Source organism: Ictidomys tridecemlineatus, chromosome 1 (assembly GCF_052094955.1).
Source record: "Ictidomys tridecemlineatus isolate mIctTri1 chromosome 1, mIctTri1.hap1, whole genome shotgun sequence".
NCBI lineage: Eukaryota > Metazoa > Chordata > Mammalia > Rodentia > Sciuridae > Ictidomys > Ictidomys tridecemlineatus.
Genome location: NC_135477.1, coordinates 58,534,457 through 58,559,366, shown reverse-complemented (window position 1 = coordinate 58,559,366; position 24,910 = coordinate 58,534,457). Strand labels below are relative to the sequence as shown.

Here is a 24,910-nt window from a genome sequence, read left to right as displayed (position 1 = left end):
GTGTGTGTGTGTGTGTGTTTTAATAGTGGGTATGCATGCAATCTTAATCTGAATAAACAGACCAGTTCACTTGCTATTTTGAAAGATAAAGCAGCTACTAAATTTACTGGATGTTCTTCTTAGAGTTGGTTACAATTCCCACTTCAGTCCAGTTTGAATAGAATATCAGCGATATTCACTTTTGGATTATATATGGGCATTCTCAGGTGATGCCATTTAACACACCAGTTCTTAGTCATGTTTCCTTTAAGTTCAGTTGTACTTTCATCTGTACTGAATTTATCCTAGAGCCTCTTTTAGTATGGCCATTCAACAAAAGTTAGAATGCTTTTGTAGGAATAATCGAAGTAAATTGAGTTGGGTTTAGTACCTCATGAAAATTTTCCACAAAGTATTCCCAAGAGCTTGCCTTGGCAATGTTAGAATCCAGAAGGATTTTTAAAAATTGACAGTAGACTTTCAAACGGCTGCTCTTCATAGTGTTGTTTTTCAATATAATGCATCGGTTTTAAAAATATATTATTTTTCTCAGTATTTAATACAAAAGCCCTGCACATCCTCATTGTACATAAAAGGTACACCTCTAATGCACCATATCTCCTCAGGTGTCTGTTCTATAAATAACATCCAAGGATACCATAGTCTACGTGGTTTTTGACTTGTGAATCAAGGTTTTAATTATATCATTTTTGTTAGAAATATTGTCTCTGCTTTCAAATAGCTTCACTTCTGAGAGTGAATGTCCCTTTCCTTCATGTGCAAATGTCCCCAACACCTGAACCATTAAAGGACCAAATAACAAATGAAATTAGAAAAAGCTGTGAGCTAGCTCAGTGTAGTTGAAGAGTGCACACACTAATCCAAGAAATTACAAAACATCACATGGTCGGAAAATAAGTATATAATGTTTGGGATAGAGAGAAGGATTGAATCCAATAGTGGGGTGTGTGTGTGTGTAATTCACTTGAGAAATTATGTCAAAAAATAACCCCAGTCTTAAATGAAATGCCAAGATATTTTCTTTTGAAGGTGATGCACTTTGATTCTGATTTACCTCTTCTTGAAGTAGCAGATTTCCCAAAACCTTCAATCAGTCAAATTGGAAAATTCTAGTAGACATACCACAAACTCTAACCCTTACCAAACATTATCAGGGTTTAAGAAAAAAGTTCTTTTCATTATTCTTGGGGTTGGACTGGATAATTCATAAAGGTTTGTTTCCCACTGGATTAAAGTTTTTGAAGAGCCTCGTTATTTTTCCAAATCTAGAATTTGTGTGGTCAGTGTATCAGTCAGGGTGCAGGAAGAAAAATGGAAACCACTCTAGACTTTCAATAAGGAGAACTTACCATATGGAATTTCTTAAGCTGATGTTGATGTGAAACACTGTTGGTATGGTGCTAATATGAAAAGAAAGCAAAAAAGAAAGAAAGGGGTCCCTTATCCCTTCCTTATGTATCCCAGAGCCCCCTATTTGCAGAACTATCACAGGAAGACAGGTGACAAAAGGGAGATGGCATTAAAAGTTCCTCTCCAAATATAACCTAGTAGAGTACAGCACGGTGAACTTATAGTTGAGAGACAATAATCCAATTGTCAAGTTGAAACCTCAACAGGGCCACCTCTGCACAGCTCATCAGGCAATGAGCAAGCTCTTAGTGTTTTTTCTACATTTCTTTTGTGATCTTGTAATCAGATGCAAGGGGTGCCATAAATAATTACTAATTAATAATAGCCAACCGCCAATATTTGAAGATCATTGATTTATTTTTCAAAAATTCAGACTGCGTTTGCAGTACCATGCTCATTCTGGAACCAATCACCATCTTTAAGCAATCACCCATAATCCTACATGTTGTGGTGGGGCTAAGAAGCTGGGGCATCTTCTATTTATTTTATTCTACCAGAGAAAGGCAGGGGAGACTCAGATCTGTACAGAGACAGATCAAAGAAGTGACTGTACTCATGGCTAACGCTGCATGATGAGGGTGGATTTCATCATTCTTGCTAGTCACAGGCTGCACAAACACAGATAAAACAGAGATGACTAGATTGGTGAAGGGCCACTGTTTTTATGAAGGCTCCTTGAGAAGGGTCAGGGCTTTGCAGGCACATGTCTAATCTGGAGATGCCCTTTGAAATTCTTACAGCCTTCCCAAACCATCTCAGAATGATTGGAATCCCTACCTGCTGGTTTCTCCTTCTTTTCCTTCCTATTATGGAGACTTGCTCCTTTACCTAGTCCCCTCCCACCAGCTTTGCTTTCCTAGAAGATGAGAAAGGGGCGAGTGATCTCCTATGCATTATCCACTGATGTATTTTTCATGCAGTGTGGTTCATGATTCCAGTAAATGTTTTCATTTTACTACAAGAAAAAAGTAGCCAGTTCCTCAGTAAATGTTACTTGTATATTAGTTGGGCACTTTTGGTTTATTAATGAGTGTAATAATGAAAGTGTGGGCTGTTGAAAAGAATCAATGGGTGTTTTTATTTAAGGCACAGCAGAAATGGTACAATGCCTGTGAATGCATCATTGTCGCTGAAGGCCCGACTCGTCCAAACTTGCCTCTGATTGGTTTAAATCAAATAGGTCCAAGCACTTCATAAAAATGTCTTTGTCAGCCTGGTTTTGCTTCCAAACCTATTCATCTCTGTCAGTTTTTAATATTAGTACCAGGCTCCTGGCCATAGTCCATTAGTACTGTACTTAATTGCTCATGTTACAGATGATTACCAATATAAAAAGCATTAATGTGTTCCCATTGCAAGGCTGTTGCTATGTAGATGTCTCAAACTCAGCAAAGCTCATGAAATGTGGTTATTCTGGACATTTCTTGCTCAGGATTTATAGATAAAGTTACTATAGATTATAGCGCAAAGAAAAATGCCCACATCCTCCTAGGCACAGATCCCTTCTAAGTGGAACATTTTCTTTTTGTCCAACTCTTTACCTAAGATGTCCCAAATCATTTTATCAGTAAAGGAAACCAAAAGAAAAATGGCTACATTTATGGAATTTTAGCTTGATTTTTCTGGAATGGTAATGCACTTTAAAGGCTTTGTTTTCACATGCAGATTTCTTTCTTTCTCTCCCTCTCTCTTTTTCTTTTAAATGTTTTTGAAGCACAAGCAGGGGGGAAAAAAAATCTTTACACAGAATACCAGATTACTGGTTTTAATTTTCCTGAATAAATTACATGGTCTGTTTCTGTTGAGCACATGAAGTAGTTATTAGGGATTTTAAAAGGAGCATTAAGGCAAAAGTACTCTGTGATGTGCTTTTCTGAGTATTTAGAAAATCAAAATCATAAACAAATGTATTTGTTTGTGAGGGAAATGAGCAATTACGCTTCATCTTCTTGCATACGTAATGCCCAATTTCAAATTCTAACCTTCTGCTTTTCCCATAAGCATTTCTTGGACAAGACTGTCACTCTGCGTGGCTGACGAAGCTTCCTTCTTAGTGTCTTGGGGTGAGTTGTGCCCTAGCCAGATGCACTTGGGCAGAACCCGAGTGACAGACAGCTGGAGGGTCTGCCTTGTTTTTGCTAAAGGTGGTAGGCAGGGTAGGGGAGGCTTCATGCTCTGAGTAAGATGAGCATGTGCTTTAGAATAAAGACCAAAAATCTGTCAGTTTCTAAGGAACTCAGCTAATCATGCCATGGCAGCAGGCCAAAGGAAGTCAAGGTGAGTTACAGTTCTGTTCATGTTCAGGACACAATTCCTTGAGTTCTTGCCATTTTGACATCCTTGAAGCTAATAAATACAGAATTGAGAAAGTCCCAGTCAGGACCTCAGAATTTTACATTTGAAAGTTCCCTTAGTACCCACCCTGCTAAGACCACTGCTACTAAAATGAGGTTTTCTAGCCCATCCATGAATTGCTTGCTACTAGTCCATAAAGAAAATAGTAAGCACGACTGCAAATAAGCTTTGATAATACTTTTCCTGAAATTTGCCAGAATAATTTTATGTCTGTTGAATGTAATAAAAAACCGGGGCTTGTGTTTTGTGTGGCTTTATTTTGGGAGTGATGGCTATTGGGGATTGAACTTGGGGGCACTCAGACACTGAGCTACATCCCCAGCCCTACTTTGTATTTTATTTAGAGACATGGTCTCACTGAATTGCTTAGTGCCTCACTTTTGCTGAGGCTGGCTTTGAACTTGTGATCCTCCTGTCTCAGCCTCCCGAGCCTCGTGTGTCTCATTTTAAATTTCATTCTTCTAGTAACTCATTTTTATGGTATTTTTTAAAATATCAGATGAGAAATCTAGAAGATCATTCTTCTCTGATCATTGGAGAAGCACTGTTCCACGCCGTGGTCAAAAACTCAGATGCTTACCGGGGCAAAGGGCATAGATGTGAGCAGAGGCAAGGTAGAATAGCAGAAGATTATTTGAAAGAAAAGCACCTTTACAGCCTGGGCCAGAGAGGCCCAGTGGGAGAAGCCAACACCATTGCCATAGTCAGATATAATCTCTGTGCTTCCTGACCGTCCATCTTTTCAAGATCATTTGTAGGTGAAATCATGTGACTTTACCAATATTGGCTCCAGTATTCCTGATTTTTTTTTTTTTTTACATAAAATAAACCAACCATTCCCTTGGGCAGAATATAGTCCACAGTTTGCTAAGCTGCATAGGAATGAACTGTGCTTGGCCCTAGGCTCTGCAGACTCTGCTAAGCACCTGCAGTGGGAGACTGAGGAGGAAGTGGTACAGTGGAAGGTGCTTTGTTTCCACTCTTCCACACACAGATCCTGCTGTGGCTTCCCATTGACCCGGCCTTGCCTTTTGGGGCCAATCTATTGTGTGCTCCCTTTTCTCAGTGATGGGCTTCCAGACGCCTGGCAAAGCTCTCTTCTCATTCCAAGTGTTCTCATTCCATCCAGTCAAGTCTCAGAGCACAATTTATGGTACTTCCCCAGCTTGGCTTGCTCTCATATAGATGGCTCCAATTTGTGTCACTCAGAATACCCCAAGCTACTCCACATGTGACATAATACTTCTTGGGATGGGAGCTGTATCAGTATATCAGCAAAGCCTAAGATTGGATTTGAAATTGGTTAAGAAGCCTCTCCTTTTGGCCTCCTCTTTCTTTTTCTTGAGTAGGATGGATTTTTCCATTTGTTTAACTGCCATTTTTTTTTCCCTTTGCTACTGTCTCAAGAGCCAATTGGTGTTTTTTGAACATCAACCATATGAAAAGCAGAGTCAGGGATAATGAGAATATAAGAACTAGAGAGTTGAGAATGGAACTGGCAAACAATGAGATGCCCATGCTACCGCACTCATGGCAGAGATTAGTAAGGGAACATGATGTTGCTTCCCATGAGCCCAGGTTCAGCCTTAGCATCCCCAATATGGCACTCCCAGCTATCCCCACTGCCAGATCATTAGAACTCGAAGTTACTGTGACTCCTGATTTTTCTAACTTATCACAAGATCTGACTTATAGACCATATATGCATCCAAGAGTTAAATATTTAAGGTCTAAAAAAACCAGTTACATAATGGATACAAATAACAGGTTCAATAGAGATCCAGGAAGGAAGAAAGAATTTACGACTGAAATAAGAAAAGTCTTCCTGGAGGATCTAGAATCTGAACTGGATCTTAAAAAGATAGAATGAGAAAATAGGATAGATCATCACAGGTTGCCTAAAATAACTCAGTTGCAGATTTCAAGGACCATAAAGAAGCAGCTGGGAAGGGCCTTCCTTGAAATTTCTCTAATGCACCCAGTGAAGCATCATGAACAAACACATCAGGAAAGAGGGACTGAATGAACTAAATTAAATCTAAACCAAAAGGGAGGTTCCCACTAGAAAATATTTGTAAAGAGGTAGGAAATGTGGTAGTGGGAGGGACACTCAGGAGATTTCTAAGTCTTGAACTTCTAAAGGCAGGCAGTGTGGTCTGTCTTCTTGATGTTCGTTAACTCTCTTGCCCTGTGGGCCAGTGAGGTGGTGTTGATCAGTCTGTGGCCTTGTACACCTCCTTCCCAACTGTCTTGTTGAGGGAAGTCCTAGCTAGTGGCCTCTCTCTTGTTCCTCTTCTGCAACACTGCCACCAGGTGCTCGGTTCCTTTTCCTTGAACCAGTGGAAAACCTGCTGGCCCTTATCAATAGACAGCCTCCCAGGAAGTCAAATTCAAGTGGCTCAGAGTTAGGTGGCCCCAGGCTGTGCAGCTGCTGTCTATACCCCAACAAGCTGCTTCTCACAGGGGACCTGAACCAGATCAACATACCCTCCACTGAGTAGCATTTTCTTATCATCTGTAAAGAATTTCTCCCCAAAGGATAGTCAGGTAATTTCATACAGAAGAGCCTCACACTCCATATCACTCAGCAGGCCTAAAATGCTCTGATAACTTTCCAATGCCTGGATATTTCAAGAAACTTTGAAAAAGGAAAAACAAAACCCCAGCCAGACCCTGGAGTAGAAAAACTGGTTTCTGTTTAAAAAAAAAATAAACAACAGCCTTTAGGAAAAAAAAAAAATTCTCTATTTAAAAATTCTTAAAATTCGCCTCTAAATGCGAGTTGTAATTAATAGAAGTTGGAGTTTACACTGTTGAGTGTAAAAACACCCTCAGGCACAAACTAATCAAGTGTGTATGTCATGCTGTAAAACTGCAGCAAGTTTCTTTGTTTGACCTAAAAAAAAAAAAAAAAAAAATCTTGCCAAACAGCAGTTTTTTCTTTGTCAAGGCTCCTTTATTGTCTCATTTTTGTTTTCAACCTACCTCCCTGCTGCCTTTGGACCTAACTATAGTACTTAAGAAACTTTTCAGGTCCTATGTTTTATTGATAGTTTTCATCAAGCATGAATTTAAATTTGAGAATAGATTAGGTGTCTTAGCCCTTTTCTTTTTGATAAATAACAAGAGGTTTCTACTTATGATTTTCTGTCCTCGGGGCTTTATCATTAAGATTAAATAACTGTACTCTCAAGCATGCCACTGCACAAACATCTTTTCAATTATGTGAGTAACAGATGCCTTCACAAAGGAACTATTGAAAATTCAGAAAGCATGTTTCCAAAAAAAAAAAAAAGGGGGGGAGGGGGAGTATCAGATGACAGAAGAATGTAATTGTTTACCATTAAAATATATCTTTAACTCATCCACTGCAAACCTCTTGGAACATTTTGTTTTTGTACAAGTTATTACAAAGTTTGGCCAAAATCCTAAGTGTTGTGGGGAATTGGTGAACATTTCAGAAGCTCTGGAACCAGTGGTTTCTGACATGCCTTGGGACTTAAATGTAGTCATCGATTGCTTATTTTTACACATGGACACTGCCTGCCTTTATTTGTGGGATACGCTTGACATTGAAAATATGATAGTTATGTTTATTTATTATTCTTAAAATACTGTTCATCTGCCCTTGGAAAGGATCCATGCAACTCCGTTCTGCATTAGTCATTGTTTTCTCATTGAGAAGAGTAATTGCTGCCATCTTGGCTAGCTGGCACCATGGAGGGGCTGGGTGCTGTTTATGGTCCATGTTCTCTGTTGTAATCATGAATTTTAATCTCTGGGCTATAAAGTCAGCTTCTTTAAGCCCACCCCAGCTTTCTTCAATGTGGCCTTCATTTGAAAGGCAGAGGAGCAGGGATAACTTGCATCTAGGTACCCTTAGAAGTGGCAAAGGAGGCGTCAGTGAAACAATTCTCCTGAAGAGCTCTACTGGGGGGATCTTGGGAAACTCAGACATGGTAAGATTGAGTCCTAGAGGCCAGAATTCGTGGAGCATATGATTCTTGAGTTTCTCTTACTCAGTATTAAATATGGACCTGATCCAACTAGGTAGTATCTCTTTAGGAGTTATTGTGATACATTATAAGAGACATAGTGTGCCCAGTGCTCTAGCCATATACTACTTCTGATGTAGTAGGTTGGCCTTTTGTGGAATGGCTACACATGTATTCTGTAGGTCTCTTGCCTCTGAGAAAAAGGAATTGCTTGCTTTCTTAGGCAATCTTTAGGAACTTGGAATTCATTTAACCTGTGCATGGATCATTTAGTACCTCCTGTATGTTGACACTTCTCAGGCAATGTATGAACATGCACCATCTCCACTGCTGAGATGAATGCACTAACAGAGGCAGGCAGATCTGTGCTTGGAAAAATCTTGGAGACTTAAGTGCTGTGTGCCATTGTCTCTGCACTTCACCATTTAGTTTCTGAACCTCAGTTTTGTCACCCATACAATGAAGATAACATACCTGAGGTTATCTCTTTTTGTAAGCATTAATATTGAAGACACACAAAGTGCCTGATATTAATAGGAACTTAATATATGGTGGGTGCTATTAACAGTATAATGCCAATTAGTATATAAGAATAACCTGAGGTTTCTCTCTCTACCCTCCCACCTTGCCTCTAACCTACTCCCCTAAAGTCATTCCAGTTCATAATTCCAGTTCAGGAGAATGCTCAACCTTGAGCTCTCTCTCCCACACTGACACACCTTGATAGGAGGCAAGCCACAATATTTCTGGGTCCTAGTATCATGTACCTTTCACTCTTCTCTTCACTTAAGGTCATAAGTCACTCCAAGACCATAAAGAGAGTGTCAAAATTTTTAACAGTGAGCTGAAGAAAAAAACTCATCATTTCCAGGGGAAAGTGGAGAGTATTAAAACCTTCCAAAAGTTTTCTTGTTCAATTTCTGCCATAGAGTAGGTAATGAAGCCCCTGGTGAACAGATTATTTTCCCAGGGAAGAGAGTTTTTCTGACAAGTGGCCATGTTTTGTTCTTAGTGATAATGGACCCCATACCTTTTTGGTGTCTTAGCATAGAATACAAATGATACCATTTATACTTCATTTTTAAAAAGCACAGTAAGATTTGCTCTTGGTAGCTTTTGGGCAAGCTAAGTCCTTCCCACAGAATCCATGTTACACTCTCCCACCATTTTCTTGGCTCAGGTGCGTCCTGACATAGGCTCATTCTTGGCATCCTGCCTGTCAAGATGGCTTCTCATTCCATGGTTTGATGTGCAAAGCTTTCAGTTCACATTCTTGCAACTGGAGGCCTCTTTCGTAGCTCTCTTGATTTCTGATATTGCATTCCTTACACACCACACATAATTTTTATCTTCTCCACCAAATTTCACACCATAAAATAGAGATCTTTATCAGGAGCCCCCACCTTTCTCCAATGGAGCTTACCTTATCAAAAACAGGAACAAAGTGGCACAATTGCTATTGTGTTCCCCTCCACTAGTGTTGTGCCCACTGAGAAAACATTCTTATTCCTGTGGATATCTACGTAGCTCATTTATGTATGTTGGGCTCCCTACTCCCCAAATGTTCTGCCATTTTTATAGTCATGGTCTAGCACCTTGAGAGGTGATAGCTATGCTCTTTGGAACCTTAACAAGTGCATGTACTTCATCTTCAGAAAGGAAAAATATACCTTCTATTGGCTCCATATTTGGTGAAAAATTGCTTCCCTCAGTTCACTGTGAAGTTATATTTTCAATTTCTGGCTGCGAAGGGAAATGTCTGGCCAAGACTTAGAATTTATCAACCCTGAAATCAACTCAGAGGTGTAATGAGTCCATTTGGGATCAGATCAGGTCCGAAGCCCCAGTGGAACCAATATGTCATTTCTTTTCTACTGCCACACACACAAAAAAACACCTAATAGTATAAGAATAGTAGTAACATATTTGACCTGACATGCACACCAACTATATTTCCTTCTGCCTCTTAAATATTCTGCTCCAAGAATACTAGCAAATATCTAGACCTAGAATTTTTCATTGATTTAATATCATGAAAGTGCCTATGAAGTAATGGGTGAGTTGAGATTCAAATACAACCCTCAAGATTTCCTACTTCTTTTCCCCCACTCTCTGAATTGAATCAGTTCCAGACATTATTATAATATCATTTTTCAGAGCTCTATAAATAGATGGATTCTCATTTCTTCTCTTAAGCACTGTTTGCTAAATGTTTTGGCCCAAAAGTTCAGTCATTCCATGCAAGCATTAATCAATACGGGAGACATTAGTGGTTACTCGTTCAGATGAGATTTGACATTATTTTTCCTCTGTTTGTGGGGAGGGGAGAGGAATGTTGCCTAATAAAGATGAAGGGTCTTTTCTTCTTTTGTATGAAATGCAAATGATGAGGACATGTGTGATATACATTTCTCTAATGTCAGGCTGCTGCTTTTTGTTGAGAAAGAGAGGCAAGGCCCTGGAGGATTTTAGACTTTGTAAATATAAAATTATCTGCCTTGGTGTTTAAAAAAATAATAAAAGGGAGAAGGAGTTGGCAGGTTGCCAGATTACTTACATTACAGTAATAGATTTGCTGACCCCTGACTTCTGCTGTAGAGAAATGTATTGAATTTTTTATAATATCAGATGAGGCAAATCTAAAACCCTAGTATACCGAGCACCATTATTTAACTTGAGATTTAGCAAAGCCGAAATCTTTTCAAACCAGCAATTTCTTGTATGATGATAATTTACTGGCTCAGACACTAATAAATCAAGGTTATAATGCCATTGATTTGTTAATTTTAACTTGGGTTGATTTTAAGTCTTCTTTATTTAAAATAAAAAAGAAGAGGAGGAGAAAGAATGAGAAGGAGAAAAAAAAATCTTGCTTTTCACAGTGACTGAATTTAATAAGAATCTCTGTGATAGCAAAAGGCTCCCCTACTGTTTCTGCTTTGGGGTAGAAAATGTTATTCTTGTATTATTCCTAGGGAAAAATAAAATCTCATGCTGCTACAAATCTTATGCCTATGAAAAGATGTTATTTTTTAATACATGATGGCTTACCTATTTCAGATCCATTAATGGCATCATAAATAAGCATTTTACTAATCTGAAATGTGAAATCTGGATAAAAATAAAGACCCATTTATGTGCCCAGCTTTCAATCCCCAGACTAGATGGAGGGGGGTGTTTCTGATTTACTAATGAGTATATTACTTCTCTTCCCCATTACTGACACCCACCTAAAATCCAGCCCCCGTTTTTAAGAGATGCAGCCCATTGAAAATATTTCTCCTGTATAATGAATTCTTGGGGACTGGGTGCATTTTTGCTTTTATCTGCACAGTTTAGAAACTGATTAAATCTTTGTTGTACTACAAATATTTGAGGAATAATAATCTTCAAGGCGCAGGCAGGTTGCATTATGCTGAATTCTTTATATAATACAAAACCTACGCAGCTTCCTGCATTGGGCAATGTTGACCTTATATTGGCAAACCTGTTTTTAATACTACCCCATGTACGTTGAATGTTTAAATGTTCAGAAACCTATAATAGCTTTCGTCCTCTTGTACTGTAAAAACTTCTAATAATCAAATGATAAGATCATATCCTGTGGGGTAATTGTGTTGTACCATGACAGGATAACTGAAAAAACATTCAGTGAAAATCGTACCAAACGGAAATCACTCTATGAAGCAGCGATTGTTTCTGTGCTATGGGAGAACATGCCCTGCTCTTCAGAGCTTAGCTGGTCATATTTTTACTTGTTTCCTTTTAACTGCTGCCTTTCTTGTTTTATTCTGGGAGCCTTTTTACCCCCCACCTCCCCACCACTATAATTATCTTTCAATGATTTAGAAGGGGAAAAAAATTCAATTGACCTTTGTGTGTACACACACACACACACACACACACACACACTTTCCTTTGGAAGCCTTGAACAGGCAGAGCTTATGTTTGGATTCAGTTTTACCTTAGTCATGCCTCTTTCCAGATACAAGAAACATTTAATTCCAGATTTCCTGCTTCTGGCTTTAGGCCTTTGACCAGCAAAGTGAAATGTATTTTTTACTGCTGTCGAACCGCCAGCTGCTGAGTTGAGTGAAGGGGAGAGGGGAAAAAAAAGACAGGAAAAAAAAAAAAAAAGAAAAAAGAAATGAAATGAAAATGTTGCCCTGCTTCATGAACTTGCAAAATTGTAAAAGGAAATTAAAGTCTCCTTAGCACCCATCTAGAGAGCTGAGTTGGCCCAAGACGGTCAGAACTCAGGGCAAGGGGTCCTTTGGGACCCACTGGGTGTCTCCCCCACCCGAGGTCTCTGCTATCCCTCAACCCCCTCCCCACACTCAGGAGTAATGCTGTAATTCTTCTCAGGAAAGAGGGTCCCTCATGGTGTCACCATCTCAATTAGAGAATGAAGCTGGGGGAAGGGTAGTACCAGCAAATGGAATACCCAGGCTTCCAAGCTCCTTGCGTTCCCATGGCAACAAAACAAAAGTAAAACAAACCTATCTGTCCCCACAATAAAATATGTTTTTATTAAAATTAATTTAAAATATTTTTCCAATTTAAAATATTCAAGGCGTCTTGTTCCCGGACAATCCCTAACCTGCTGATACTGAAAGGGATAAAGTCCCTGGCAGAATTACTCAGATAAAAGGAATTGGGGGGGGGGATGTTGAGGACTTCACTGATGAGACAGAATAAATTCAAGTATGAACAAGATTGCTTTTTTTCTCGTGTCTGCTTAGTTATGCTTTTTATTATATAAACATTAACTGTAATATTACAGTGGGAAGCAGGTATTTGGCAGCCATATATTATTTTAGTAAGTCCACATAGAGGGAGCAGTTTCCAGTTTTAGCAGCTGTAACATGTTTAAACTCAGTTTGTAATGGGATCTGAAGATAACTATTCCCCATGGGCTGTGTTGATCTTCATGGCTGGCCCACTGCCAGATGGAGGGCTCCGAGGTATTATTCACGCCTCCTTGCACATACCTTGTCCGAGCATGCTCAGTAAATGAATTTGGTTTCAGATATATTATAAATTGGGATTTGATTTTCCCACCATTTACTTGGTTTGCTTTTAAAGAATGATATATTATGTTCCCAAATGTACCCCCCCCAGCCCCGTTAATTTCAAACCTGAACAGTTGTGTATGTTTAAGTAGCTGAGATCTAAATTATGTAGTTAGAAAGCAATTTTAGAATAGCAAACAAATATCCAAAGCAAAGAAGTTTTTGCCTGGGTGTCTTAGTGTAAAAATAATTAGGATTCCCAATATTTGAACAGATTTTGGTTGTTTATAAGCCAAGTACATTTTCTTCATTGAGTCAACTTGTCTTATTTAAAACAAATTATGTTTGCTGTATTAAAGTTCATATTTTTAAGGCTGGGTCTTGTATTAATCCCACAGTGAGTCATTAATCATACCAAATGCATTATAAAAACTTTAATCACTGAAGTTGAAACTGAGATTGTAATGCAATCCGTGCCTTTTAATTACATCAGCTCTTTTCCCGTTCAGATCAAGAGCTGCGTCGCAAAGGGAAAACAGATTAAAACCAGAGCTGTTTGATGTTTCTCTTTTTAGAGCAATTTTATGCACTTTGTTTAAAAAGTTATATAATTAAAATGCTTGAATTTTTCAGCCCTCTGATTTTTGTGGCTCGAGTGTTTGGTCTGGTTACTTCTCTCTGGGGCCCTCTTGGACTTGGCACCCTAAAACAGACCTCTTCAGGTTGGCATCACCTGCCTCCCCAGAGCTGCAGGAAAAGGCTGCATCTCAGCCACACTGAGCCTGCCTGCCCTTGACCTTTTCATCCTAGGTGTCAGGTCTGCATTTTAAAGTGGATAAAAATAAAAGCTTTGGAGATAGGTGTGGCCAGATTCAAATTCTAGCTCTAACAAGTGTCTTATGCAAATTCTTTAGCCATTTTGGATCTCAGTTGTCTCATTTGCTTAAAAGAAGAATAGGGATGTGGGGAAGAGTATGTGAAATGATCTGTATAACGTACTTGGCACATACTAGTCCCCTCATGGGGTCAGAGGCTTTGGATATTTGAGTCACTGCTGTATCTCAGCATCTAGAGCACTGCCTGGCATAATAGGTACTCAATGAACAGTGATGGACTGAAAAATTAACAGAAACTGTCATTACTGTTGTGGTGTTGTTGGCATGTAGCCAAGTGCCATGGGCTATAATGAGGATGTTGTTAACCTTGAATGTATCCGTTTGGCATCTTTGGTATCTAGACTCACAAAATCCAAGGAGGATGTCTGTCTTGCAGAGGAATATTTAAATGGCCAGGTAGAGACGTTCACCACTCAGCTCTGGAAGTTTCTAGAACGCATTTGGGTTGCTGGCAATAATTTAACAAGTTGTTTGTACAGTAGTCCTCTCTTATCCGTGGTGCTTTTGCTTTCTGTGGTTTCAGTTGCCCAAGGTCAACCACAGTCCAAAAATAATATTTGTCTTGACTCATTCAAGAGAGAGGGACCATATTCGTATAACCTTTATTACAGTAATCGTTATAATAATTGTCCTGTTGTATTATTAGTTATGATGGGTAATCGCTTACTGTACCTAGTTCATAAATTAGGTTGGTTTGCTTCTGTGGGGGTTTAGACCAAGTCCTGTGCAAATGGACTACGGTACTGAGAAAAGAAAGCAAACACCCACAGCATAGAGACTGCTGGAGTTGGTCAGCTGATTTATCATCTCTTCTGCTCTTCTTGTAGATTAATCCTGCCATATGAAAGGTTTATTAAAGGAGAGGAAGATAAGCCCTTGCCTCCAATCAAACCTCGAAAACAGGAGAACAGTGCACAGGAAAATGAAAATAAAACAAAAGTATCAGGAGCCAAGCGCATCAAACATGAAATACCTAAGAGCAAAAAAGAAAAAGAGAATGCCCCAAAGCCCCAGGATGCAGCAGAGGTGAGTCGCTGTGCTCCACAGGAGTGAAGACAGCGTCCTGACCCAACATCTTCTGGAACCCTGAATCCAGAGCTGTGTTCCTGCAGAGTTCATAGCTGGACTGAGAAATCTCCCACCTGAGCTTCACAGTCCCCCTCCCTGCCCACCATAGTTGTCCAGTTCTTGAAGACTCTTTTGTTTGTTGGGGGAGATGAGATGCAGTGCACAGTATGGAGTGAGATATGCTAAGTCAATCTAGAGAGATGAGAACATCCTGTAGAAAACGGAACAAATGCTCAGACTTGGAGATGGAAGGAGTCAGGGCTGCAGCTCTTTCTGAAACCCAGGGATTCCATAGTGAAACAATGCTTCCCACATTTCACAGAGAGTTAATCTGGGTGGTGGGTGCAGCTTTGTTTGGGGTGGGGGGGGTCAGTCTAAGGAGGATGGCAGTGAAATGACTGCTCTGACTCAGCAGGACTCTGCTGAAACTCTAGAAGCTGTGAGTCTCCATTGGAATGGACCTCTATGCAGCAGCCCTGGGTGGGGACCGATTTAGCAATATCTTAAGTACCTATTATTTATAGGGGAATTTTTGAAATGGTTCCTCTGAAACTATTATTATCTCTCATATTAACAGGTAGTTTCTTAACCTTTTAAAACAAGTCCTGGCTACCCACAGACCCCAACTGTTGCTCTTTGGTAGAAACCATTACTGTCAGCATACAGCCAGCCATGGAGGCTGGTCTGGGCTCCGTTTCAACATGAATAATAATAATAACAAAAAAATCCACTGCCCATTAAAAAAAAAATTAAAAAACAAAACTTAGCAGCCACATTTGGAGACAGCATGTTCTAGAATTCAACCCCTGAGGGAATTTTGATGCTGATATTAAACACCCTCTAAAAATCAGGTTTATAATGAGCACATAAGAGACTCCCTAATTAAACTCCAGTTTAAAACATGCTCGCTCTCTCTCTCTCTCTCTCTCTCTCTCTCTCTCTCTCTCTCAACCTCATAACGATATTAACTTATCCAACTGATTCCTCTGTATGAAGAAACTATTAATACCAAGAGGAGACATTTTGGTTTTGTTCTTATTTTTTAAGTTTCATAATTATCTTAAGCTCTAGTAATTTTAAAAGGAAGGGGGGAAGAAAGATGATGCAGACTTTTAAACATCTGCAAATTTGCAACACAAATGGCCAAAAGCAAGGAAATTCCAAGTTAAGGCTTACATTCCATTCTTCCTTTATCCTGTTGGCCTGGTGATTTATTATAGGGTTTCGGATCAGTGAATTCTATTAGATACCATATGTACAGTGCTGCCAGAGCACCAGGGGACAAACTGAGGACCAAGGGGCCCGCTGACCTTTGAATGGCTCCATTTTGGGGGTGAAGTTTGAAACGGTTGGTTTGCGAGTTGTGGGAGGGTCCTCAGCCCCGCCGCACTGAGCCTGTCAGCCAGGCAGATGATCATTCCCAAGAGCGCAGCCTTCTCCCCAGAGTACAAAGAAACCCTGAAAGCTGTGAGGCTCCTTGTTTCCTACAGGCCCCAGCTGTGCTCTTCAGGACTTATCTGTGTCTGGAGTGTCACAGGGTTGTCCTGTGAGGTTCTCTGAACAACACTGAATTTTCCACCCTCTTCAAAACTGGGCTTATAGTCAGAATCACTCCCCACCTCTAACATAAACCCACATTATTGAATTATATTTCTTCTCATTGAATTCGATTGGATTCAATTATTTATTTATTTATTTATTTATTTTTTACATTTTGGGTTTTTTTTTTTCTTTTATGTAAAGCACTACATTCTGTGGAGATGGGAGGGGTGATAAACCTCTTCTAGTGAGATCCCCTATCTTCAGGTGATTGAATTGCAAGCTACTTCAGGGAAGGTATCATTTAGCATTCAACATACTAAAGCAGATCATAAAATCTTAGGAAAAGGGCCTTCTGCTTTTTTCAGCCTAGCTTTCACACACTCTAAACCTCCTTTATAGCCAGAGGGATGAGATTCCAATAGAACTGACGGCCTGCCTAGGTTATAGAAACTTCAGTGTGACTGAGTATTCCCCAGAGCCTCACTTCAAACTACAGTCCCATCAGAAAGTAACAATTAAATGCAATTTGCCTTTTGCATTTGCCTTTACTCATTTTTCTGTATTTTCATGCAATGCATAAGCTCAAGAGACCAATGCTGATTATTAATGTAGAACAAGTAATGATATTTGTACTGAAAAAAAAAAAGCAGCTATTAGTGAAAGAAAGGGAGGGGATAAGCAAAGGCACTTAGTTATATAACACAACCCTAGAAAGCAGAAATATTTTTAGGGGGATTTGAGAAGAAATGTCTGTGAAATGGGTGTGATCCCTTAAAATTTTTGTTCCTATGTATCCCTGTACCAGAATTTTCAGTCTTAACTCAAAGATGCTAATGTGGTTGGCATTTCTTCCCTTAAGAAAGGGCAAAGTTCTAGGGATGAGATTGGGACAGGGGAAGGGGGGAACCAACCAACACTACTGTTTTGTGACTCCTTCATTAAGACATGGAAGGGCAGAATGACAGCAATTTTGAAAAGATTTGTCACTCAGCTGGACCACTGATGAAAAGTTAAAATGATCTTTTAAGGTCAAAGCTTACATAGCTATATAATACAATAAATGGGTTAAATGGTGCCCACAACTTCTGTGAATAGAGACACATAAAAAACATCCATCGGATTGACTTTAATTTATTGTAGTGAACAGAAGAGCTATATGTGTGGTGGCACTCAGCGCATAAATTCTCGCAATTTCATTTTTGGTTGTGATAGAAATATCGTTTGCTGAAGCCCAGAAGGACTTAGAACATTCTCTGTCCCTCAGGTGGACAGACTACCTTGGTGTCTGCATACTTCTTCAATATTTTAGCATTGTCTGTCTGCCACATGTCACAGAGTGGAAATTATGGACACTCGAGCCCTACTAATTTCCAATGCATCATAGTGAACACATTAGGAAGGGATTTGCTCTCCAAAGAAAGGCGAAGAGTACTGTTTGTTGTTGTTGACGTGGAGTTGGTTGGATATTTGAAAGAGAGATGCTTAAAAAATCTTTTCTCAGAAGTGTCATAAAACACAACATGTAATTTAAAACCCATTTGGATAATTGACTGATTTGACAAGAAGACAACCTTAGAATTAAACTATATATTAGAATCAAGGAGTGATGTGATTGTATACCATCAGTACATAACACTTTGCTATTTTGATAGGTGTCTCATGAGGGAATGAAGTGAATATGCATATTTCCCCTAATGTTTCTGTAATTTAGATTTCTTTGTTTAGAGCCATGATTGGGGAGTAATAAAACCTTACGGAAATGCGGTGAGCTGATTGACAAGCCTGTTTTCAAGAAAAACTGCTGTGTGTAACATTTTATTTCGTAGCAAAACGTGTCAAGCGTATTTGGTTTTCTTCTGACTTGTCTTTTGAAATATTTTATCAGGTTTCATCAGAGCAAGAGAAAGAACAAGAGACTTTAAACCAGAAAAGCATCACAGAGCCTCTCCCGGCAGCTGACTTGAAGAAAAAAGCGGAAGGGTACCAGGATTTTACAGCAAGGTCCCTAGCATCCAGAACAGACCCAGAAAACGACAATGAAACGGACCAAGGTTCCAACAGTGAGAAAGAGGCGGAGGAGGTGGGAGAGAAGGGACCGGCAGCTCCGCTCCCGAGCACGCCCGTGGCTCCTGAAAGGGATCCGGTCCCAATCCCTGGGGCTGGCAAGCAATCCCTCACCTCTCCTAATGTCCTGGTGGACTCCAAGCCAGAATCCAAACCCTGCTGTTTTACAGAGAGCCCTGACAGTGACCTCCAAGAAGCATCTTTTGCCAGCTTCCCCTCTACTCAGCCACCACTGGCAAACCAGAATGACATCGAGGATGACAAACTACCCGCCATGGCTGATTACATCGCCAACTGCACTGTGAAGGTGGACCAGCTGGGCAGTGACGACATCCACAATGCACTAAAGCAGACCCCCAAGGTCCTTGTGGTCCAGTCATTTGACATGTTCAAGGACAAAGACCTGACTGGACCCATGAATGAGAACCATGGACTTAATTACACACCCCTGCTCTACTCTCGGGGCAACCCGGGCATCATGTCCCCGCTGGCCAAGAAAAAGCTTTTGTCCCAAGTGAGTGGGGCCAGCCTCTCCAGCAGCTACCCCTATGGCTCCCCACCCCCTTTGATCAGCAAAAAGAAATTGATAGCCAGGGATGATTTGTGTTCTGGTTTGTCCCAGGCCCACCACAGTCAGAGCGCCGACCACATGGCGGTCAGCCGGCCGTCGGTGATTCAGCACGTCCAGAGTTTCAAAAGCAAGCCCTCGGAGGACAGAAAGAGCATCAATGACATTTTTAAGCATGACAAGCTGAGTCGATCAGATGCCCACCGCTGCAGCTTCTCCAAGCATCACCTGAACTCCTTGGCTGACTCCTATGTCCTGAAGCAAGAAATTCAGGAGGGCAAGGATAAACTCTTAGAGAAGAGGGCACTCCCCCATTCCCATATGCCCAGCTTCCTGGCAGATTTCTACTCATCCCCACATCTCCATAGCCTCTATCGACACACCGAACACCATCTTCATAATGAACAGACACCCAAGTATCTTTCTAGAGACATGTACAGGGAATCGGAAAACAGTTCTTTCCCTTCCCACAAACATCAAGAAAAGCTCCATGTAAATTATCTCGCATCTTTGCATCTGCAAGACAAAAAGTTGGCCTCAGAAAAGCTGGCCGCCGCAGAAGCCCCTACGGATGATCAACCAACGGATCTGAGCCTCCCCAAGAACCCACATAAACCAACCGGCAAGGTCCTGGGCCTGGCCCACTCAGCCACAGGGCCGCAGGAGAACAAAGGAATCTCCCAATTCCAGGTCGTCAGCAGCCAGAGTCGAGACTGCCACCCCAAAGCCTGTCGGGTATCGCCCATGACCATGTCGGCCCCTAAAAAGTACCCAGAGTCACTCTCGAGATCGGGGAAACCTCACCACGTGAGACTGGAGAATTTCAGAAAGATGGAAGGCATGGTCCATCCTATCCTGCACCGGAAAATGAGCCCCCAGAACATTGGTGCAGCACGTCCCATCAAGCGCAGCCTGGAGGATTTGGACCTTGTGATTGCTGGGAAAAAGGCCCGGGCAGTGTCTCCCCTGGACCCGTCCAAGGAGGTCTCTGGGAAAGAGAAGGCCTCTGAGCAGGAGAGTGAAGGAGGCAAGGCAGCCTATGGTGGTGGTGGGCATTCCGGGGGTGGATCTGAGGGCCACAAGCTTCCCCTCTCCTCCCCTATCTTCCCAGGTTTGTATTCGGGGAGCCTGTGTAACTCGGGCCTCAACTCCAGGCTCCCAGCTGGGTATTCTCATTCTCTGCAGTACTTGAAAAACCAAACTGTGCTTTCTCCACTCATGCAGCCCTTGGCTTTCCACTCGCTGGTGATGCAGAGGGGAATTTTTACATCACCGACAAATTCTCAGCAGCTGTACAGACACTTGGCTGCGGCCACACCTGTAGGAAGTTCGTACGGGGACCTTTTGCACAACAGCATTTACCCTTTAGCTGCTATAAATCCTCAAGCTGCCTTTCCATCTTCCCAGCTGTCGTCCGTACACCCCAGTACAAAACTGTAAGCCCGGCTCTGCCTAGCATCCCCAAATGGCGTGGCTATCAGAGGCTCACTCCCTACCCAGGGGTGACGGCTTATAGAGTTAGAAGTCAGTATTCCTTCTAATATGGGGGTACGATTCGTCCCAGCCATAGAGGCCGAGAGAGGGAGGTGAACAGGCCTGATTTTTCTGGGACAACTCCAGCCTTGGCTGGTCGGTCTTGATCCCCTTGCAATGCGCATGCCCCCGGCGCCTCCAGATCATTCACTTTGCTGATGGGTCTTGTGAAGGGATTGATGTATATCCAGGAAGAACTTAGAGGACCCCATCTGAGTTTGGATGGTTGGGAAACAATCTGGGCAAAAATGGGGGCAGGCTTTTCAAAGAAAGGGGCAAGAGAGACTGGCACACATAGCCAAGGAATGCCCCTTTTTTCAAAAAAAAACTCTCCAACGTTCAATCAATGCAATGTATAGTGAAACTTCAGTAGATCTTTCATTTTGACACTATTAAACAATCCAGAGAAGTAAACACTGTTAAATTGACTGTATATATTTGCTTCTTAAAACTACCCGTATCACTGTTTGCTCACCTAATTTATATACAGGTAGTTCCATTTTTCTCCCAGTTCCTTCTTGTCCCTATATATATATATATTTTTTAATTAAACAGTTTTGCTTTTGTTTGCAGGTCTTTTGTTTTTTTCTTTGTTTTTGTTTTAAGGCTGACTGACTGTCCTTGTTGTTGATGTGTGTTTGTAATTTTTCCACATCTTATCATTTTGAGCAGCTTTGGGTGGTAAAGTTATTGTTTACATATTGAAGCAACTGATTCTAGTGGAACAAAAGAAAAAAAGACCCAGTCGAGCACACCACAGTGCAGAGAACGTTCCTTTGCAGATCCACAACTTAACGGAGTTTGTTCCTCATAAATGGCATAGTTGAAAGAGCTTATACACTGCTTGCCCGGCCAAATGCTTTGCTTTGAAGTATTGGGTGATGTGAAAATATTGAGCATTGTACTTACCTTATCTAGGCTGTGAAACTGTCCTACATACCAGAGGAATCATAAAAAACAAAAAAAAAAATCTCACTGGCAGCAAGCTGCTGAATAACAACAGAATCTAGAGGACATATTTGTGGGCTGCACAGATATTTTAGGAATTTCAAAAATTAAAACAGAAGCCAGAATGACTTATATCGGTGTTGGCACTGCTCCCTTTAAAGGGTCTGGGAAAGGGGGTTGGGGAGAGGGTGGAGCTTGAGCCTTCAGCAGCGGAAGGCCTGGCCGGCCGCCACACGGCTTCTCTGGGCCTTGGCAACTCACACTGCTTTTCATCAGTTGGTTTCTTGTCATCCCCAAGAAGATTCTCCCAGGGTCTATCTTTGAGGATATTTGCCATGCTGGATTACCTGTTTCAAAAGAAAGTCATCCTCTTTGGAGGGATGGGATGTGAGTTTTGTGTGCTTGTGCACACTTCACATGCTCTGTGCCATGTTTTTAACTGCCTGGCAATACCAGTCCACTTGATCATTTCTTTTATTGTTGGAAATTAGTGGTTGAGCTGTTCAAGCAGTCAAAAGGTGTGGAGAATGCCTCTTGTCATTCTGGCCACTTTGTTCCATTGGCTCCTGAGATACAGCATCAAGGTGGATACATTTTTGCAGTGTGTGAAGAGTTGATCGGTAGAGAGTGGATCTTCTTTCCCATTCCCATCCAGCCCTGTTGCAGACTGCTTTGATGAACCCCCAGCCCCCTGTCCCCTGCCCCCAACACTACCGGTAGACTTTAGGACCATAGTTAACCAAGTCTTTTACCTCTGAGATATTTTAATTCTATGAAAATTGATGACAATTTTTGACTTCTAAATAGGTAACTCGACTGCAAAATAATCAAAACTGATAACAATGAAACTACGGCTCTTACACAAAGCCATGCATGCCGTGCATCTGTATTGAAATGTCTCCATGATATGAAGCCAAATATTCCATGTAACATACTTAATATCCAAAGGTGGAAACAAAAGAATGTAGAGATCCAGTGTTAAGAGTTCCATTTGCTTCAATTAATTATTTACCTTCCTGTGGAATAATATATATATATATATTTAATAGAACCATAGGTAGACTAGTAGAATTTAGATTATAAATGTGTGAGTGCAGATTATCCTGCTATTGCACAAGAATAAGGGGGAAAGAATCTTAATTTCAGCTGGCAAGATGCTGGCCAGGACACATATAAGAAAGTTGCACTAGATTGAATGGTCACAGAATCAAGGACATGGAAGAAAATGAAACTCTGATGATTCTGCAGCAGACGTGGGCTAGACTGTACATAGTTTCTGTGAGTTTGTTTCTCAAAGAAAATGGGGGCCATCTGTCCCCAGTAGAGCTCACCTGTCCATTTGGAATATGGGGCATTTGTTTTCCCCACTGCGATGATGGTTTCAGTCTGGTTTCATCCTGTTGGAATTTGATCACACCATTTTCAAACAATGTTAACATAGTCCAGCTTTTGTTTTTCTCATCTCTTCCGAGAGGAGACTCACTGTTTCTGTCTGAGGAAGCTCATACCCTCGGCAAAACATCAGGACAAATATAGAGATGGGGGTATACATTCCCAACAGAAGCTGAGTGTTATTTGTTTTAAAACTCCGAACAGAGATCTTGGAAATCTTTCAGGAAGACCATTGAATTCTTCATTGGCTGAGAACGACGTTTTAAAAAGTCTTAAATAGGGCTTTGTTTGCATTGTTTGAGTTCAAGGGGCCTTATTATTGAATGGAATTGCACAAGTCTTTCTTTGTGCAATCAAACAATTGTTATTGGTAGTTTTGTAAAGGAAACTGTGGAATCTAATTGGTAATGGAGTCATAAATCTATTTACTGAGTGTGGCTTCCAAGAAATGTTGCAATTCAAAATGCACTAAGCCTGTGATTTATTGGAGATTTGGAGATTCCAAATAATATTTTTTAAAAAACCTTTCCATGTAACTTCTGGTCTAACTTTTGGCAACTCAACATTAAAAAAAAAAAAAAGAGAGAGAGAGAGAGAGAGAGAGAAAGAAAAAACAACAACAACAACAACAACAACAAAAAAAAAGCCCAGTCTAACTGAGTTTCAGAACTAAGTATTCTCCTAATAAGTGATTCACACTTGTAATATTTGCCACAGGACTGACTTATTTATTTACTAGCTAGAAGCTCTTAAGTTCACTTGTTTATCAGGGCATATACAGGAGGGTTTGTTAAAACTCAATACTGACTTTACAACTTTCTGACCTGGTGCATGAATTCTCAAGTACTGTATTTCACTGTGTTGGTGTGTCTGATGGAAATTTCAAGGTGGTCCCACAAAAATATTTTATGTAGTGTGCCTTCAAAGAGAACCATTTATTTCTCTTCACTTGTTGTCCCACAAAGTCACATTTGGTGGTGGTCAGCCAAGTCCCATTTGGTCTAGTTTTACTCTTGTCCCGATTTTAAAGAGAAATGGGAACGATTTCGCCCTGGTGAGACCCACACCCTTGCCGTGATTACCTTGAGCACTTCAACTCCAGTGTGGGCTGTTGACGTATTTGGTATTCTGCTTGTCTCCCCATGGTTGAAATATGTCTGAAGAATAGCAGCATAATCTCTTGGCTGTTTATACTTTTTTAAACTTTCCTGTGTTGTAAATATTGTATACTTTTGGTGATTCCAGCTATGTAACCTCTATGCTCTGTAAGGTGATTATTTGTATATAGCAACGTGGCCCAGTGATATTATATAGTTTCCCAATGGAGAGGTTATTGAGTAACCTTTGCATTAGTTTAAACACTACCAGAAGAATGCTGAGCCAACTATAAACACTCAATTTTGTATGTTTTCCAAATTGTACTTATTACTGCTTTTGATACTGTATTACGTGCCAATAGTTTCCCAATCACATAGCAGGCAAGAGATATTTTGTACTTTTTGATCCACTGTAATATTTAATAAAAAATGTTACTATCTGTTTCCTTTTTGGGTGTCTGTCACTTCTTTCTGAGAAGCCATGTGGCTTCATTAGAGGACCTTTCACCCCCTGGGCCCTACGTTAGATAGTGATGATGGTGATATCTGCTCTTGTTGAGAGCGTACTGGATGTTCAATTAGTATATGTTATCTCTTATCTTCATAATCATGTGAATATGGTTTACTCATGAGAAAACTAAAGCTTAGCCCAGTGCATTGAATTTCCCAAGATAACATGACTGACAAATGGCAGAGTTAAGAATTGAACCCAGGATTCTTAAATCCGTACACTCATTTCCTTGAAGATCACAAAAGTTACTGTTTATTCAGTCAATGGAGGTTGACTCAGGCCTCAATTGCCAGATATACTGTTACCATTATATTGCCGGCTGGTAATATGATGGTAAGTAAAAGATAAATACTGTTTATGAAACTCGTAAATCTTATGAGAAATAGTCAAAGAGTTGCCTTATAAATGCAAATCTTGACCTAGTTCTATGGGAGAGGAGTGTGATGACTAAGGGATGATTGGGGATGAGCTGACCCAGTAAGGATGAGCAAGAGGAATTGGGAGAAGAGAGGATTGAGA

The 24,910-nt window shown here is 40.6% G+C and overlaps 1 protein-coding gene across 5 annotated transcripts in view; it reads left to right on the top strand.

Annotated features, from left to right (window-relative positions):
- The window catches only part of Arid5b (AT-rich interaction domain 5B), a 180,190-nt gene extending 155,864 nt beyond the window's left edge, over nucleotides 1–24,326 (top strand). For all 5 annotated transcript variants that reach the window (XM_021732467.3, XM_005334310.5, XM_040273649.2 and 2 more), the window contains 2 exons: nucleotides 14,496–14,694; nucleotides 18,164–24,326. In XM_021732467.3, coding sequence (XP_021588142.1) covers nucleotides 14,496–14,694; nucleotides 18,164–20,350 — 2,386 coding nt within the window. In that variant the 3' untranslated portion in view covers nucleotides 20,351–24,326. The remainder of the gene's footprint in view (nucleotides 1–14,495; nucleotides 14,695–18,163) is intronic.
- Nucleotides 24,327–24,910: the final 584 nt, after the last annotated feature.